Source organism: Hypanus sabinus, chromosome 25 (genome assembly GCF_030144855.1).
Source record: "Hypanus sabinus isolate sHypSab1 chromosome 25, sHypSab1.hap1, whole genome shotgun sequence".
NCBI classification, from domain to species: Eukaryota; Metazoa; Chordata; class Chondrichthyes; order Myliobatiformes; family Dasyatidae; genus Hypanus; species Hypanus sabinus.
The window spans coordinates 11,194,174-11,209,571 of NC_082730.1; the positions used below are offsets into that span (position 1 = coordinate 11,194,174).

The 15,398-nt window shown below is 43.7% G+C and overlaps 1 protein-coding gene across 1 annotated transcript; it reads left to right on the top strand.

Moving 5' to 3' along the window:
* Window positions 1–736: 736 nt before the first annotated feature.
* On the top strand, window positions 737–14,938 carry LOC132381008 (gastricsin-like). The gene is made up of 8 exons (XM_059950085.1): window positions 737–982; window positions 2,632–2,749; window positions 4,106–4,224; window positions 7,368–7,567; window positions 10,103–10,225; window positions 10,852–10,996; window positions 12,859–12,957; window positions 14,617–14,938. The coding sequence occupies exons 1-8, from the start codon at window positions 911–913 to the stop codon at window positions 14,770–14,772; spliced, it is 1,032 nt and encodes a 343-aa protein (XP_059806068.1). The 5' UTR covers window positions 737–910; the 3' UTR covers window positions 14,773–14,938.
* The last annotated feature ends 460 nt before the right edge of the window (window positions 14,939–15,398 follow it).

The following is a 15,398-nucleotide window of genomic DNA, read 5'->3' on the forward strand; positions in this document are numbered from 1 at the left end:
AGAGGGGGTAATTTCAAAAGAGATGTGAGGGGCATGTTATTTTCACACAGCGGTTGGTGAGTACCTGGAAAGTGCTGCTTGGGGTGCTGGTAGAGGCAGATACATTAGGGACTTTTAAGAGATGTTTAGATCGGCAATAGATTATTACAATTGTCATTAAATGAGCTCTTGAAGCCCTCCAGTCTTTCAGTGGCGATTCTTTTGAAGATAATTATGGAAATGTAGATTAGAAATTTAGTTTTGGGATATCATGTAGATTTAGTTCAGAATGAGTCACCATGAGAGATTTCCCAGGGCAGAAATTGCTAATGTGAGGGGGCATAACTTTAAGTTGATTGGAGGAAGGTATAGGGGGGATGTCAGGTATAGTATAGGACGCAGGTATATTAAGGAAATTTAAAAGACTCTTAGATTGGCACACGGATTATATACAACTGGAGGGCAGGGTTAGAGTAGGTTAAAGGGTCAGCACAACATTTGTGGGCTGAAGGGTCTGAACTGTTCTAGATTCAATGTTCTAGTAATCAACTGCATGAATGAATCAAGATTAATATTTTTTTTGAGGTGACACTTGCACCATTTGATTTCATTGGAGCCAGAACATCTTTTAGTTTAAACCCCTCATCGACCCAGAGGACGCCTGATGAAAGATGCCAGTCTGAAACATTGACTCTTTATTCCTCTTCCTGGGCGCTGCCTGACCTGCTGAGTTCCTCCAGCATTTTGTGTGTGTTGCAATGCCGCAGTTCATGATTACAGATTATAAAACAGACACTGCCCAAATTTTTGCAAATCTGTTTTTCTCCATCATTACAGATTGCCTTTGTACAGATGCCAGTCCGTCCGTGATATCCTGAGGGAGCGTGGTGAGCTGAAACATTTCCTAGAAACCCATAAGTGGGACCCAGCCATGAAATACAAACATCTCTTCCCTGAACAGAATTTGGCGGTTGTAGATGAACCACTGCTGAATTTCATGGATGTAAGTGGAAAAGAAGCTTACTTTAATAAGAGCATAAAATATAGGCGCTATCTCTGGACTTTTTTGTACACAGCCTCTGTGTTGGTGCTCCACCCAAGTTTGTCTTCCAAGTGGACCTCAGTTAATTGTATGTCCTCACCACATCTGTGTCCTCATCATCAATTGTAACAGGGAGCAGTGCAGGCTTAGTCTTCCAAAAGTCCATCACCATCTCCTTTGTCTTACTGATGTGGAGCTGCAGATGATTCAGCTTGCACCGTTCAACAAAGTGCTCCACCTGGCTGGAGGTATTCATCATCCTGTCCTCCCTTTATACACTCAACTATTGTTGGGTAATCAGTGAATTTCTGCAGATGACATGACTCAGTGTTGTTTCTAAGTCCGAGATATACAGGGTAAGCAGGAAGGGAGCCTTTACAGTCCCCTGTGGGGCCCCAGTGCTGTTATTGCCATGAGTGACACACAGCTGTGAAGATGCACAAACTGTGGTCACCTATTCTCCAGGGTACAATGGAAGTGCCAATCAGCATTGAACGGAGCTTTTCCCCCAGCAATGAGGGCTGTATGGTTTTGGAGGCACTTGAGAAATCATAAAACATGATACCTACAGTGCTACCCTGCTTATCCAAATGGGAGTAGGCTCTATTCAGCAGGTAGATGACAACATTGTTGATGCCAGTGTGCTGGAGTACACACTACAGGAGATCGAGGGCCGATCAGACCAGGGGTCAAACGTGAGCCAGGACCAGCCTCTGTAGGGTCTTCATGATGTGTGTGGTCAGGGCCACTGAAGCGTTTGATGGCTTTGGGCCTGTACTCGCTGGAGTTTAGAAGAAGGCGGTGGGGCGGGGGGGGGGGGGGGTGGGATCTGATTGAAACCTATTGAATATTGGAAGGCCAATGTTGTGGGGCCCCAGTGCTGCTATTGCCATGAGTGACACACATGGGATGCTTCCCATGTGCTTCCTGTAGTGGGGGAGTCTAGGACAAGAACAAACAGCCTCAGAACAGAAGGATGTCAATTAGGTTCAGAGATGAGGAGGAATTTCTTCAACCAGAGGATGGTGAATCTGTGGAATTTGATGCCATGGATGGCAGTGGAGGCCAAGTCGATGAGTATATTTAAAACAGAGGTTGATAGGTTCTTGATTAGTAAAGGTAGGGCAATGGGGTTGAGAGAGATAATAAATCAGCTATGATGGGATGGTATGGCAGACTTGATGGGCTGAATGGCCTAATTCAGCTCTGATAGCATGTCTTATGGTCTTAAGCTCTAATGGTACTGATAAATATCATTAGTTATACACCACAGAAACAGGCCCTTCAGCCCAACTCCTCCATGCTGACCAAGATGCCTAACTGAGCTAGTCCCAGGACTGGCCCATATCCCTCTAAAGCTTTTTTATCCATGTACCTCTTCAAATGTTCTTTAAATATTGTAGTTGTACCCACCTCTATCACTTCAGGTTCAGATTCGTGTTCAGTTGTTTACGACATGTATATTGGAACATATATCTCTTCTCATTTCAGACCTTATACTTGCCAATTGTTCTTAATGACTTGACCATAAACTTAAGATGTTTTGGCAAAAAAAATAGAGCATGATAATAACAATAAATTTTTAATTTCCATCCTCTCTCCTGCACTAGAACTCCTACTATGGACCTATTACTATTGGGACCCCACCTCAAAGCTTTGAAGTTCTGTTTGATACAGGCTCATCGAATCTCTGGGTTCCATCAATCTACTGTCGCAGTGCATCATGCTGTGAGTATAACTTGCTGAAGCTGGCTAGTTCTCACATTATTGCTCCTGCTGTGTCTTTAGCAACATCATTACTGGATATTTCCATTGATGGGCGGAGTCTCGGACTTTTATTTATTATAAATTACTATGATTGCACATTACACATTTAGACAGAGATGTAACGTAAAGATTTTTACTCCTTATGTATGTGAAGGATATAAAAAATAAAGTCAATTCATTTCAATTCAATTCAATACCAGAGGGCACAGCCTCAGAGTAAAGGGTCGTCCCTTTGGACAAAGGTGATGAGGAAGTTCTTTAGCCAGATGGTGAAGCATCTGTGGAGTTCAAGTCCATAGACTGTTGTGGAGGCCAAGTCCTTTGGTAATTTTACAGCGGAGTCAATAGATTCTTGATTATTAAGGGTGTCAAAGGTTCTGGGGAGAAGGTAGGAGTCAGGGTTGATGGGAAAATAAATCCCCCATGACCGAATAGTGGAGAAGATTCAATGGGCTGAATGGCCTAATTCTGCTCCTATGTCTTGTGGTCTTATGGATCCCAGTTGTGACGACATCAGTTCTTGCTGATGTACTTGCTGGAGTTTAGAAGAATGGGGTGGGGGCTGGGATCTCATCGAAACCTATGAACATTGAAAGGCCCAGATTGAATGGATATGGAGAGGATGTTTTCTATAGTGGGAGAGTCTGGGACTAGAGGGCGCAGCCTCAGAATAGAAGGATGTCTCTTTATAAGAGAAATTAGCAGGAATTTCTTTAGCCAGAGGGTGGTAAATATGTGGAATTCATTGCTACAGGTGGCAGTGGAAGCCAAGTAAAATTTAAAGCAGAGGTTGACAGGTTTAACGATAATGATCTTTCTGAAGAATAGTTTTATTTTTGTCACGTACAGTTAAACATCAAAATATACAGTGAAATGTGTTGTTTATGTCTAATGAAACCAGTGAGGATTTTGCTGAGCAACCTCGAAGTCTTGTCACACTTCCGGCAGCAACAGAGCACGCCCACAATTCACTAACCCTAACCCGTAAGTCTTTGGACTGTGGGAGGAAATCAGAGCACCCAGAGGAAACCCACGCGGTCACAGTGAGAACGTACAAACTCCTTACAGACAGCAGCAGGTATTGAACCTGGATTGCTGATGGCCGGAGTGGTGAAGTGTTGCGCTAAATGTTATGCTATCCTCCTGCCCCTGTTCAGGGTGTGAAAGGTTACGAGAAGAATGGGGGGGGGTGGAGGGGGAGAATGCATCAGCCAGGATCAAATGGTAGAGTGAACTTGATGGGCTGAATGGCCTAATTCTGCTTCTTTGTTCATGATCTTACTGAGTTTAATGTAACCTGATTCATTCATTCTCCAGCGAATCACGCAAGGTTCAATCCACAGGATTCCTCCACATTCACGACCAACCAACAAAGCTTTTCCATGCAATATGGCTCTGGAAGCTTGAGTGGATATTTTGGCTATGACACAGTTAATGTAAGTGTTGTACGGTGTCATTAAATAGATACCTGTCTTTTAATGGAACTTGGGCATCCAGAAGAAACCTGCAGTTATTAAAGTGCGCTGTTCTACCCATATTGTGCGGGCAGGAAGGCTCTACAACAGGTAGTCAAAACTGCCCAACACATCAGCAGCACCAGCCTATCTGCCTTTAGGGATATTTAACAGAAAGGCACCTGAAAAAGGCCAGCAATATCATGGAGGATCCCACCCCCCCCCCACCTGCCCCCACCCCCGGATCATGGACTGTTTGTCCCTCTCCCATCAGGCAGGAGTGACCACGCCAGGATCACCACACTCCAAAACAGTTACTTTCCCCAAGGCTGACCCAAGCAAGGCTGATCAACACCTCCACCCACTAACCCACCCCACCACACCCCCGACCACTTCTACTTTATCATTTCCTGTCAGTCACCTTGTGTACAGACACTCCTGTGCCTAGTGTCACTTCATGGACATGTGATCAACTTACATACAGTATATAAGCTGTCTTAAATATTTGTAGTTATTGTGTTTTTTATGATTATTGTGTTAGTGTTTTTTTGTGCTGCATCAGATCCGGAGTAACAATTATTTCATTCTCTTTTACACTTGTGTACCAGAAATGACTTTAACCAATCCTGAATTCTTGAATCCCACAAATAGGGATGAGATAATTGGACAATCGGTGTTGAGTTACTTTGGTTGTGGCAGAGAGATTGCTTATGGGATTATACAGAATATTATCACTGTACCACTGAAATAACAACTGAGACAATAGCCAGCACATTGTGTTGGTGTCTTAATGGAATTGATATTGGTCTATTATTGTCACATGTACTGAGATACAGTGAAGAGCTTGTCTTGCATACCATTCATACAGATACACAGAGCACCAAGGTAGAACAAGATAAAACAAAAAGATTAAAGATAGTGTAATGTAATTTCAAGTTCAGAGTAAATTTATTATCAAAGTACATGTATGTCACCATATACGACCTTGAGATTCATTTTCTTGCAGGCATACTCAATAAATCCATGGAATAATAACCCTAACAGAATCAGCGAAAGACCGCCAAGCTCGGATGTTCAGCCAGTGTGCAAAAGACAACAAACTGTGCAAATACAAAAAGAAATAAATAATAATAAATAAATAAGCAATAAATATGAAGAACGTGAGGTGAAAAGTCCTTAAAAGTGAGTCCATTAGTTGTAGGAACATTTCAATGATGGAGCAAGTGCAGTTGAAAGTATCTCGTCTGGTTCAGGAGCCTGATGGTTGAAGGGCAATAACTGTCCCTGAACCTGTTGGTGTGGGCACTGAGGCTCCTGCACCATCCTCCTGATGGCAGCAGCGAGAAGAGCACATGGCCTGGGTGGTGGGGGCTCCCTGACGATGGCAGTGTAAAGGAGAATGAAATAACTGTTTCTCCTGTTAGTGGGTGGTGGTGTGGATCAGCCTTACTGCTTGAGGAAAGAAACAGTTTTTGAGTCTAGTGGTACTGGCAGAATGCAGAATAAAGTGGAACAGGGAAAGTGATGCCAATGCAGAAGCCAAATGATAGGGCCCGGCATTTTGAGATAATGTTTCCTTTCTAATTTCACAATCAATAATTGGTTGTCCCATTATAGGCAGGACATGGAGGCTTTGGAAAGAGTGTTGAAGAAGTTTACTAGGAGACTATCTGGATTAGAGGCTATGAGCTATAACGAGAGTTTGGACAAACTTTGAATGTTTTCTCTGGGCCGTCAGAGGCTGAGGCGAGGCATGATAGAAGTTTTTTACGATTATGAGAGGATAGGTAGGGTAGACCATCAGAATCCTTTCCCCAGAGTAAAAACATCAGGTGCATTTAAGGTGAAAGGAGGAAAGTTTAAAGAAGCTGTGTGGGACAGGTTTTTGAAACAGAGTGGCAGGTGTCTGGGTCAAGTGGCTGGAGTAGTGGTGAAGGCAGACACAATTTTAAGAGTTTAACAGGTGTTTAAACAAGGCATGCGAATATACAGGGACAGCATGAACACCAATTTCTTCAACTTCCAGCAATTTCTTTCCCCTCCTTTTTTTTCCATTCCTCATTCTGGCTCCTCCTCTTACCCCTTCTCTTCTCCTTACCTGCCCATCACCTCCCTCTGGAGTCCCTCCTCCTTCCTTTCTCCCATTGATTCTCCTATCAGATTCTTTCTTCTTCAGACCCTTACCTCTTGCACCTATCATCTCCCAGCTTCTTACTTCACCCACACCTCCCCTACTACCCACCTAATCACCTGCCATCTTGAACTCCTCCCCGCCCCCTGCCTAATTATTCTGGGTTTCTGCCCCAATTTCCTTTCCAGTCCTGATGAAGGGTCTCAGACTGAAACATCGGCTGTTTATTCCCACTCCATAGATGCTGCCTGACTTGCCGAGTTCCTCCAGCAGTTTGTGTGTGTTGATATGGATCATGTACAAGGTTGATGAGATTTAGTTTCAATTTGTCATGGTGTTGACACAGTTGCCACCACTTGATTGATAGGTTTTTACACTGCCTCTCTTCTTTTGAATCTGTTTTCCCCAGGGTGGCCCGGAATTATAGTGGTTAGCACAATGCTTTACAGAGTAGGCGGCCTGGGTTTGATTCCCACCACTGCCTGTAAAGTGACTGTGTGGGTTTCCTCCGGTTTCTTCTCACAAAGATGGTAGGTTAATTGGTTATTGTAAATTAGGTTATGATAGGCTTGGCTCAAAGGGCAAGGTGGGCCTGCTCCTGTGTCCTACTGCTCTGTGCTTGATAAAATGATACATGACTATTTCTAACCATGGGAGATCCCACAGCAAATGGTCCAGGTGGTCCAATAGCAGAGTAATAGTTTGGCACAGATTAGGTAGGCTAAAGGGCCTGTAAGAATGGAAAATCAAGTGTATTATCACTAACATAAAATTATAAAATTTCTGAAGCAAGTGCAATAAAAGAGATGAAAATATCAATAAAAATAAAAAATAGTGGGATAGTGTTCATGGACTGTTCAGAAATCTGATGAAGCTGTTTCTAAAATGTAGGGTGTTCACCTTTAAGCTCCTGAGCTTCCTCCCTGATGCTAACTCAGTCTCACCCTCCTTCCAAGCTGATAGTGATAATGCCTTGTTCTCTCTCTTCCCCAAGGTTGCTGGAATTACCATCCCAAACCAGGAGCTCGGCCTCAGTCTGAACGAACCTGGATCTGCTTTCTATTACGCCCGGTTTGATGGAATCCTTGGTCTCTCCTACCCAGCACTTTCAGCAGGAGGTGCCACACCTGTGTTCGATGGCATGATGCGTGACCGTCTGGTGTCTGAGCCTCTGTTCTCCGTGTACCTGGGCAGGTGAGCATGCAGTGCATCCCGCCGAAATGTCAGCAGCGTATCAAGAGCTGTCACCGCTCGACTGATGGGGTTTCGCACTGGCTGCTCTTCTTTCAAATCTTTTCTTCCCCAGAACGGCATGGTAGCGTAGTGGTTAGTACAATGCTTCAGGCAACCCAGGTTCAAATCCTGCCATGTACCTTCCCCCCGTGACTGTGTGGGTTTCCTCCTACAAAGATGTACTGTTTGTTAGGTCAATTGGTTATTGTAAATTGTCCTGTGATTAGGCTTTTTGAGTACATTGGGGGATTGATGGGCTTGGCTGAAAGGGCCTATTCTGTGCTGTATCCCAATAAATAAATAATCATCAATCGTCAATATTTAAGGTGAGAGGGGTTAAGTTTAAAGGGAATGCCTGGGGCAAGTTCTTATTGTACAGGACTGGCGGGTCCCTGGATTGGGGTATTAGTGGAAACAGATGTGATAGTGGTGTTTGAATGGCACATGGTTTAGGGTTTGCATACTGCCAGAACTTACTACCCATTACACCGTTGGTGTTTAGGGCAGCAATGAAGTTCCTCCATCTCCAGCGGTGTTCAGGGCTTCCTTCATCATTTCAGTAGTTTCCTCTCTGCTTCCACCACTGTCAGTCACACAAGTCCCAGGTGGAGACTCTGGAATACTGCTGCTTTCAGACATAGAAGGATTCTTCATTGCTGTTTCCATAACAATTTTGTTTGACCAGTCGGGGTTGTTGGCCCTGAGCTGAACCCCCCTGAACCTGGAGGATTGGTGGACCACTCTTAGTCTGGCCTCTACCCTTTGACCTGTTTGGCATGGGTGACCCTACCAAGAGCCAAAGCATAAAGCCCAGACTCCAGCCAATGTAGCCCTCTGAGTTATTGAGGCACACGCCGCCAAACCCTACGATAGATTTGTGGTCCTCTTGGTGGATGCATTCAGAAGAGAGTTGGTTTAATACGGCACTGTGTTCAGCAAAGATATTGTGGGCTTAATGGCTTGGTTCTCGTGCTGTACCGTTCTGGCTTCTAATAAAATGACGGAGGGGCAACCTAATAGAGAATTTTATAATTATGAAGATTTTTTTTCTTCGTTCATGTTTTGAGAGTTGGGTATCACTAGAAAATGCAGACATTCATTACTCACCCTAATCACTCCTGAGAATATGGCAGTGAGGCTCCTTCAACCACCAGCAACATTCCAGTGAACCTTCGAAGGTTCACCGAGATGTCACCTGGATTTGGAGATGCTGGTTTTAGGGAGAGATTGGGTCGGCTGAGCCATGTCTTCCTGGAGCAAAGGAGGATGAGGGGTGATTGGATAGATGTATAAAGAACCTTGTCTGGGTATCATGAGTTTGTGATGTCATTAAAAATAAGGATGAGACTTTTATAGTTAAACCACTGACATTTGTTTTATTTTTATTTTGAGGTAGAACACAGTAAAAATCCCTTCTGGTCCATTGAGCCCCTCATTGCCCAATTACCCCCCCTGTACCTAATTAACTCACTTATAGGTATGCCTTTGGAACATGCCATGAGAGCAAACAGAGCACCTGAAGGAAACCCAAGTGGTCACGGGGAGAACAGAGAAACTCCTCAAAGACAGCGGTGGGAATTGAACCTGTGTCGTGGGGGCTGTAAGAGTGTTGTGCTAACCGCGACGCTCCGTGCTACCCTGATACAGAATTGAAGGCAGGGTGTTTTCCCTCACCCCAGATGTGGGACAGCACGCGGCGGGACGGCGGGACTGGGATTTCAGTCAGTAGTTTGAGACAAAAGAAGAGGTGGCCAGCGTAACACTATTACAGCACCAGCGACCTGAGTTCAATTCCCATTGCTGTCTGCGCGGAGTTTGTACGTTCTCACCGTGCCTGTTGTGGGCGTTTCGGTTTCCTCCCACACTCCAAAGACACACAGGTTAGTAGGTTAGTTGGTCACGTGGGTGTAGTTGAGCAGTGCTGGCTCGTTGGGCCGGTAGGGCCTGTTGCTATGCTTGTTAGAAGATGTTGTGGAGACTTTGGAGATCCTGAGAGTGGTGGCGTCTGCAGTTTAGCTGCCTGGCACTTAGCGCTCCCAGTAGGGTCACCCATGGCAGTAAGGTCAAGGTGGAGGTTCCAGACAAAGAGATCAACCAAGACCTCAGCGGAGAAGCTGGTGGAAGTTGATGACACAGCAGGATGGCAGTGAAATCGGAGGAAGGCTGCATCAGTGAAGGTCCCCAGTCATCTTGCATTCCATACCACAGGGCCCTGACCCTGACTGTCAGGGACCGGGTTGTGGCTGCCCGTGCATCTGCCTCCCCACGTTAAACAAAGTCCCGCACAGGCGTTCTCCATTAAGGGAATCCACCTGGATAAGTAGATCCTGGTTTGGCCTCTACCCGAGGACCTACCCGTAGACAAACCATCGGGAGAACGTCATACTCGACTCCAGTGATTGCACTCCTATCTCAAATAAAGCTGGCTGACGGTAAGTTGCGGAGACATAGATTGTTAGTGTTAATGCAGCTGTTTCTTTTCCCCCCTCGTTCCAGTGTTCCCAACAGTCAGAATGGTGGGGAGGTGACGTTCGGGGGAATCGACAACACCAAGTACACTGGCCAGATCGTCTGGGTGCCAGTTCTTCAGGAACTCTACTGGCTCATCCCCATACAAGGGTACGTGGAGCATTTCCAAGGGACTTTTGAATACCCAACAGCCATAAGACTTTGGGGCAGAATTAGACCATTCAGCCCATTGTCTGCTCTACCTTTTGATTATGGCTGATTTAAAGATTTTAAAGATTATTTTATTTGTCACATGTACATTGAAACATCAAACATCACCGTATTTTGCATTTACTGTGTTTTGATGTTTTGCAACATTTTGATGTACTTGTGAAAAATAAAGGTAGTCTCTCTTTCAGCATCAAAACAGACCGAAATGTGTCATTTGTGTCAATGACCAGTACAGTTCAAGGTAATACTTTGATAATAAATTTTAGTTTCACTTTGACATTCATTCAGAATGAGGTTTAATATCACCAGCATGTGTCGTCCAATTTGTTGTCTTTGCGGAGCATTACAATTCATTACAATAGAGGAGAAAAGTGAATTACAGTAAGTGTAGGTATACGCGAGTATATTTCAGTCTTAAGCACCCTAGCTGTAAACTATATATGGGCCTAAGATTTTTGCACAGTACTGTAAATCACAGAAGTATTAATTTTTCTTCTGTAAAACCCTGGTAATAAACCAATATTTAAATGGCAGTGAAATAAACTTGATTTAATTCTGTCTCTCAGCGTGCTTCTCAATGGCAAGTCTGCTCTCTGTTCCGGAGGATGCCAAGCTATGGTCGACACTGGGACGTCGCTCCTCACCGCGCCAAGTCAGGACTTAGCGAGACTGATGTACTACATCGGTGCACAACAGAACGAAAATGGGGAGGTAAGCAGCTTGCCACAATTATTAGTCGATGTTAATTCTGAAACTCGCCCCAGCGCTGATACTTTTTACTTATCGCTATGAAATTGTTGAACAACATCCTTAGACTTAGCCTGATGGCATCTGATTGTAGAGTATAACGATCTCTGTCATTGTTATAAGGGTCCTAAATAAAATTGATGAATACACTGACACAATTATCTCCTATCAGTTCAATGAAGATGCCTGCTTCTTCACTGTAAACACTTTAAACCACTTTTTATAGTGGTGTTTATATTGAAAATACACGCTGGTATTTGTTTTTATGCACATTTTATTGCATATCCATTTTACTTTTTAGATATAATTATTTTATTCTTTAGAATTGTTGAATATTATTTTTAGAAACCTAGAAAACCTACAGCACAATACAGGCCCTTCGGCCCATAATGCTGTGCTGAACATGTATTTACTTTCGGAATTAGTTTTTGTTGCATATCATGGCAAATTCCTAGTATACGGTGAATAAAGTTGATCCTTCATTATTGAATTTCTTTTAATCTTCCGCAGTCTAGAGCCAGTTGCCTTAAATTATGGCCGAATTTCAAATCACTGAATCATAATTAACACTGAATCATTAGGCTGATTGGAAGAGTGAAGTTTGTTTTCTTTCAAGCTGTGGAGGTTGAGATGAATAAAATTTCAAAGAAGCTGCATGGACAAACTAGGATGGACCTCTTTCCCTCAGCAGGGGGGTCAACAGGCATGTGTGTCTCTACCACTTAAGTGCCTGGGTGAAGGGAGGTAATCCTTTCCATTCATCAGATTCTCTGCCACCAGATTTCTGCATGGGCAGTGACTCAACCCATGAACAGAAACTCACTTGTTTTTGCTCCCATGTTGAACTACTTAATTTAATTTTGTTTTGATACAGTGGATTCTGGTTAAATGCAACAAATTGGGACCAGTACGTTTTGGCCCAAATCAACGGTTGCCCTGATTATCCACAGTTCCATGGAAATGGTTAAAAAGATATTAATAAAAAAGACAAGCTACTGTTTAACAAATTATGTATTTAAATGATATACAGCAAAATGAGTGAAGTTATCCCCTTTGGTTCATTTTTACTCTAGGCTGTTTCTGGCATCTCCAAGCCTGAATGCTTGAAGCTACAGTCAGCCCGTTTTTACAGCTTCTTACAACTGTCAGTGACTAAGATCACTGCTTTTTGAACACACGCACACGCACACACACACACACACACACACACACACACACACACACACACACACACACACACACACACACACACACACACACACACACACACACACACACACACACACACACACACACACATCTGACTCTATTTAAAAACTGTTCACCCTAAGCAAGGTGCAGTGTTTAACAGCCACATCTCCTGTCACGTTTAAGTGGCATAGTATCCCAAATAAATGAAAGGAGTCCCAGCTATTTTCTCAATTAATTTTTGTTCTTTAGGAGTTGTCCCAAAAAAGCTGCTGCTCCAGTTACCGATGTCCAAATAACCAGAATTCACTGAAAATATTTCTTATTGTAACTTACAGTTTATTTTATGTGTTCACCTATACCATGGCCCCAAAACAGCAAATTTCATGATGTATGTCAGTGATATTAAAGCTGACTCTAATTCTTAGTAAGGATCATGGATTGAGTCTTCAATCATAGGAAATAGTTTTTCCAACTGACTCCATCAGAGTTAATCAGTTTTAGAGATGCTTCTTTCTGCTCCAGTGCAAGTGGAGCTGTGTGAAGCGGGTTATCTGTGAATTTGTATTGTATGAGGGTTTTTCGATATTGCCTTTTTAAGCTGTATGTGGCATACCTCTTGTTTCCTTCTTTAATAGTACATGGTCAACTGTAACTACGTCTCAAGCATGCCTTCGTTGACATTTGTGATCAATGGAGCGGAATTCACCATCCCTGCCTCAGCCTACATCAGGAGGGTATGTATAGTGAGTACTTTGTATGCCGCACACGTGTAATGAGGCCTCAGTTTCCAGCCTTTTGTCTTTGGGTAGGAAGAAATCTTGAAAAGGTACAAGATAGAATGCAAGGTACAATATAATCAATATCTCCATGCAAATTCCAGGCATTTTGTCCTTCTTAGAAAGTCACCTTTGATCTAATTTTTGTAAATCTTTACAATTTTTACTGCCAGCTCAACTGGTAGCAGTGCGATCACTCAAGTGGAGTATGATGTTCCCAATATATTTTATGCCATGGACTTGTACCGCTAACTAAGGGGTCCCACATTGGGAACCCCTAACCTAAGGGGTTGTCTATTGGTTGGCCTTCAGGCTGATCCAGAATCTACATCTTCTGAGGGGACTGCAGACCTCACAAACATGCCCCCTTCCCCACTTACTGATCACCACGGCACTTAATCCCGGGTTGTTAGTGTGGATTCCCTTTCACGTGACTTTGTTTAATGCGGGAGGCTAATGCACGGGCAGCCACCACACGCAGTCCTTGACAGATTGGAGTCAGGCTCCAGTGGCATGTGATGTAAGTCTACTGCAGACATCCGAATGCCTCAGACTTCCTTCATCTTCACTGCCATTGTGACGTGTCAGCATCTTCCGCCAGCTCCACTGCTGAGGTCTTGTTTGGATCACTTTTTGTCTGGAACTTCCCCCTGGATCTTACCACCGTGGGTGACTCCAATTGTAAAGATAGAAGATACCAACCAAAAGCATTTCTGCAACACTTTAGTCAAATATGCCTTTAGAAAATTCAATCCCATCAATTTTACCCTAGTCCAGGGGTTCCCAACCTTTTTAATGCCATGGACCCCTACCATTAACCGAGGGGTCTGTGGACCCCAGGTTGGGAACCCCTGCTCTAGTTGATAAATTTAACCTATTAAATACCAGCTTCCAGTGTTGGGTGTGTATCTCTGGAAGTCCACAGCTATTCTATCATATGCTCAAGCACCTATCTTAGATGGTTAATAAATCTTTGAGGTCAGCCCTGAGTCCAATAGGCATCGAGCACCTTGGCTCTGTTTGCCACAAAGGAGAGATTTCCCATTCGCCACCCATTTCAATTCAACTTCCTATTCCCATTCTGACACGTCAGTCCTCTACTCCCACGGTGAAACCACTCTCAGGTTGAAGGAGCCACACCTCGTATTCCAAGTTGCTAATCTTCAACCTGATAGCATGAACATCAATTTCTCTAACTTACAGTAATTTCAACCCCTTCCATCCCCTTTGTCTCTTTTTCCATTCCCCATTCTGGCTCCCCTCTCATCCGTTCTCTTCTCATCACTTGCCCATCACTTCCCTCTGGTGCCCCCCTTCTTCCCTCACTCTCATGGTTTATTCTCCTCTCCATCAGAATCCTCCTTCTTCAGCCCTTTACCTCTCCCACCTATCTTCTCCCAAATTCTCACCTCATCTGCTCTCCCACCTTCCCCTTGCCTATCACCCACCAGATTGTATTCCCCCCCTGCCCACCACCTTATCTTCTGTCTCCTTAGTTTCCAGTCTGGGCCAGAAACATAAACTGTTTATTTCCCTCTGTGGATACTGCCTGACCTGCTGGGTTTCTCCACCATTTTGTGTGTGTTGTTAATGAGTGTCTGTCTTCTCATTTTGTAGAACTATAACTACTGTTATGCTGCATTTGAGGCAACCTATCTGCCTGCTCCCACCAACGATGGACCGTTCTGGATCTTGGGTGATGTCTTCCTGAGAGAGTTCTATTCCATTTACGACAGAGGGAATAACAGAATGGGATTTGCTAAAGCTGTCTGAAATGCTTACATCCAACTTGCCTTCAAAGTTTCTGTCGAAGGATGTTCAGATAATTCATTAATGGCACCAATGATTTCCCTTGATTGAATGATTGGAACTCTTTCACTCAGCCACTTTTCTGTTGTTCTTCAGACGTGGTCTTCCTTGCTAGCTAGAATTTATTTAATCACTGGCACATCTTCTAGATATAATAATCTGTTAAATTACTTTTCTTGTAAAGATATCATTGAACAATAAAAACTATTAAATCATTGTTAAAAATCCTGATATTTGTGTCCTGGCTAATGTACACGCCATGATTTTTCAATGATACATTATATTGGAAGAAGAAGAGAAAGGGTGGGTTAATAGGTTGGCAGATGATACGAAGGTTAGTGGTGCTGTGGATTGTGTAGAAGGCTGTCCTAGGTTACAATGGGAGATTGACAGGGCTGGGCTGGCAAGCGGCAGATGGTGTTTAATCTTGAAAAGTTTGAAGGGATACTTCACTGCATGTTTTGATGTTCTGATGTACATTTGACAAATAAAGTTAATCTTGAAGGCAGAATACAGGGTGAATGTCAGGATTCTTAGCAGTGTGGAAGAACAGAGGGATCTCGGAGTTCTTGTTACGCAGAGATTAGAGG

Bases quoted from the DNA above. Each gene is read 5' to 3' on its own strand.
- LOC132381008 (XM_059950085.1), top strand. From the start codon at position 911: ATGAAATACAAACATCTCTTCCCTGAACAGAATTTGGCGGTTGTAGAT. The intron at 4,225-7,367 runs GTAAGTGTTGTA...CTCTTCCCCAAG, and splicing joins TTGGCTATGACACAGTTAAT to GTTGCTGGAATTACCATCCC. The intron at 10,226-10,851 runs GTACGTGGAGCA...TCTGTCTCTCAG, and splicing joins TGGCTCATCCCCATACAAGG to CGTGCTTCTCAATGGCAAGT.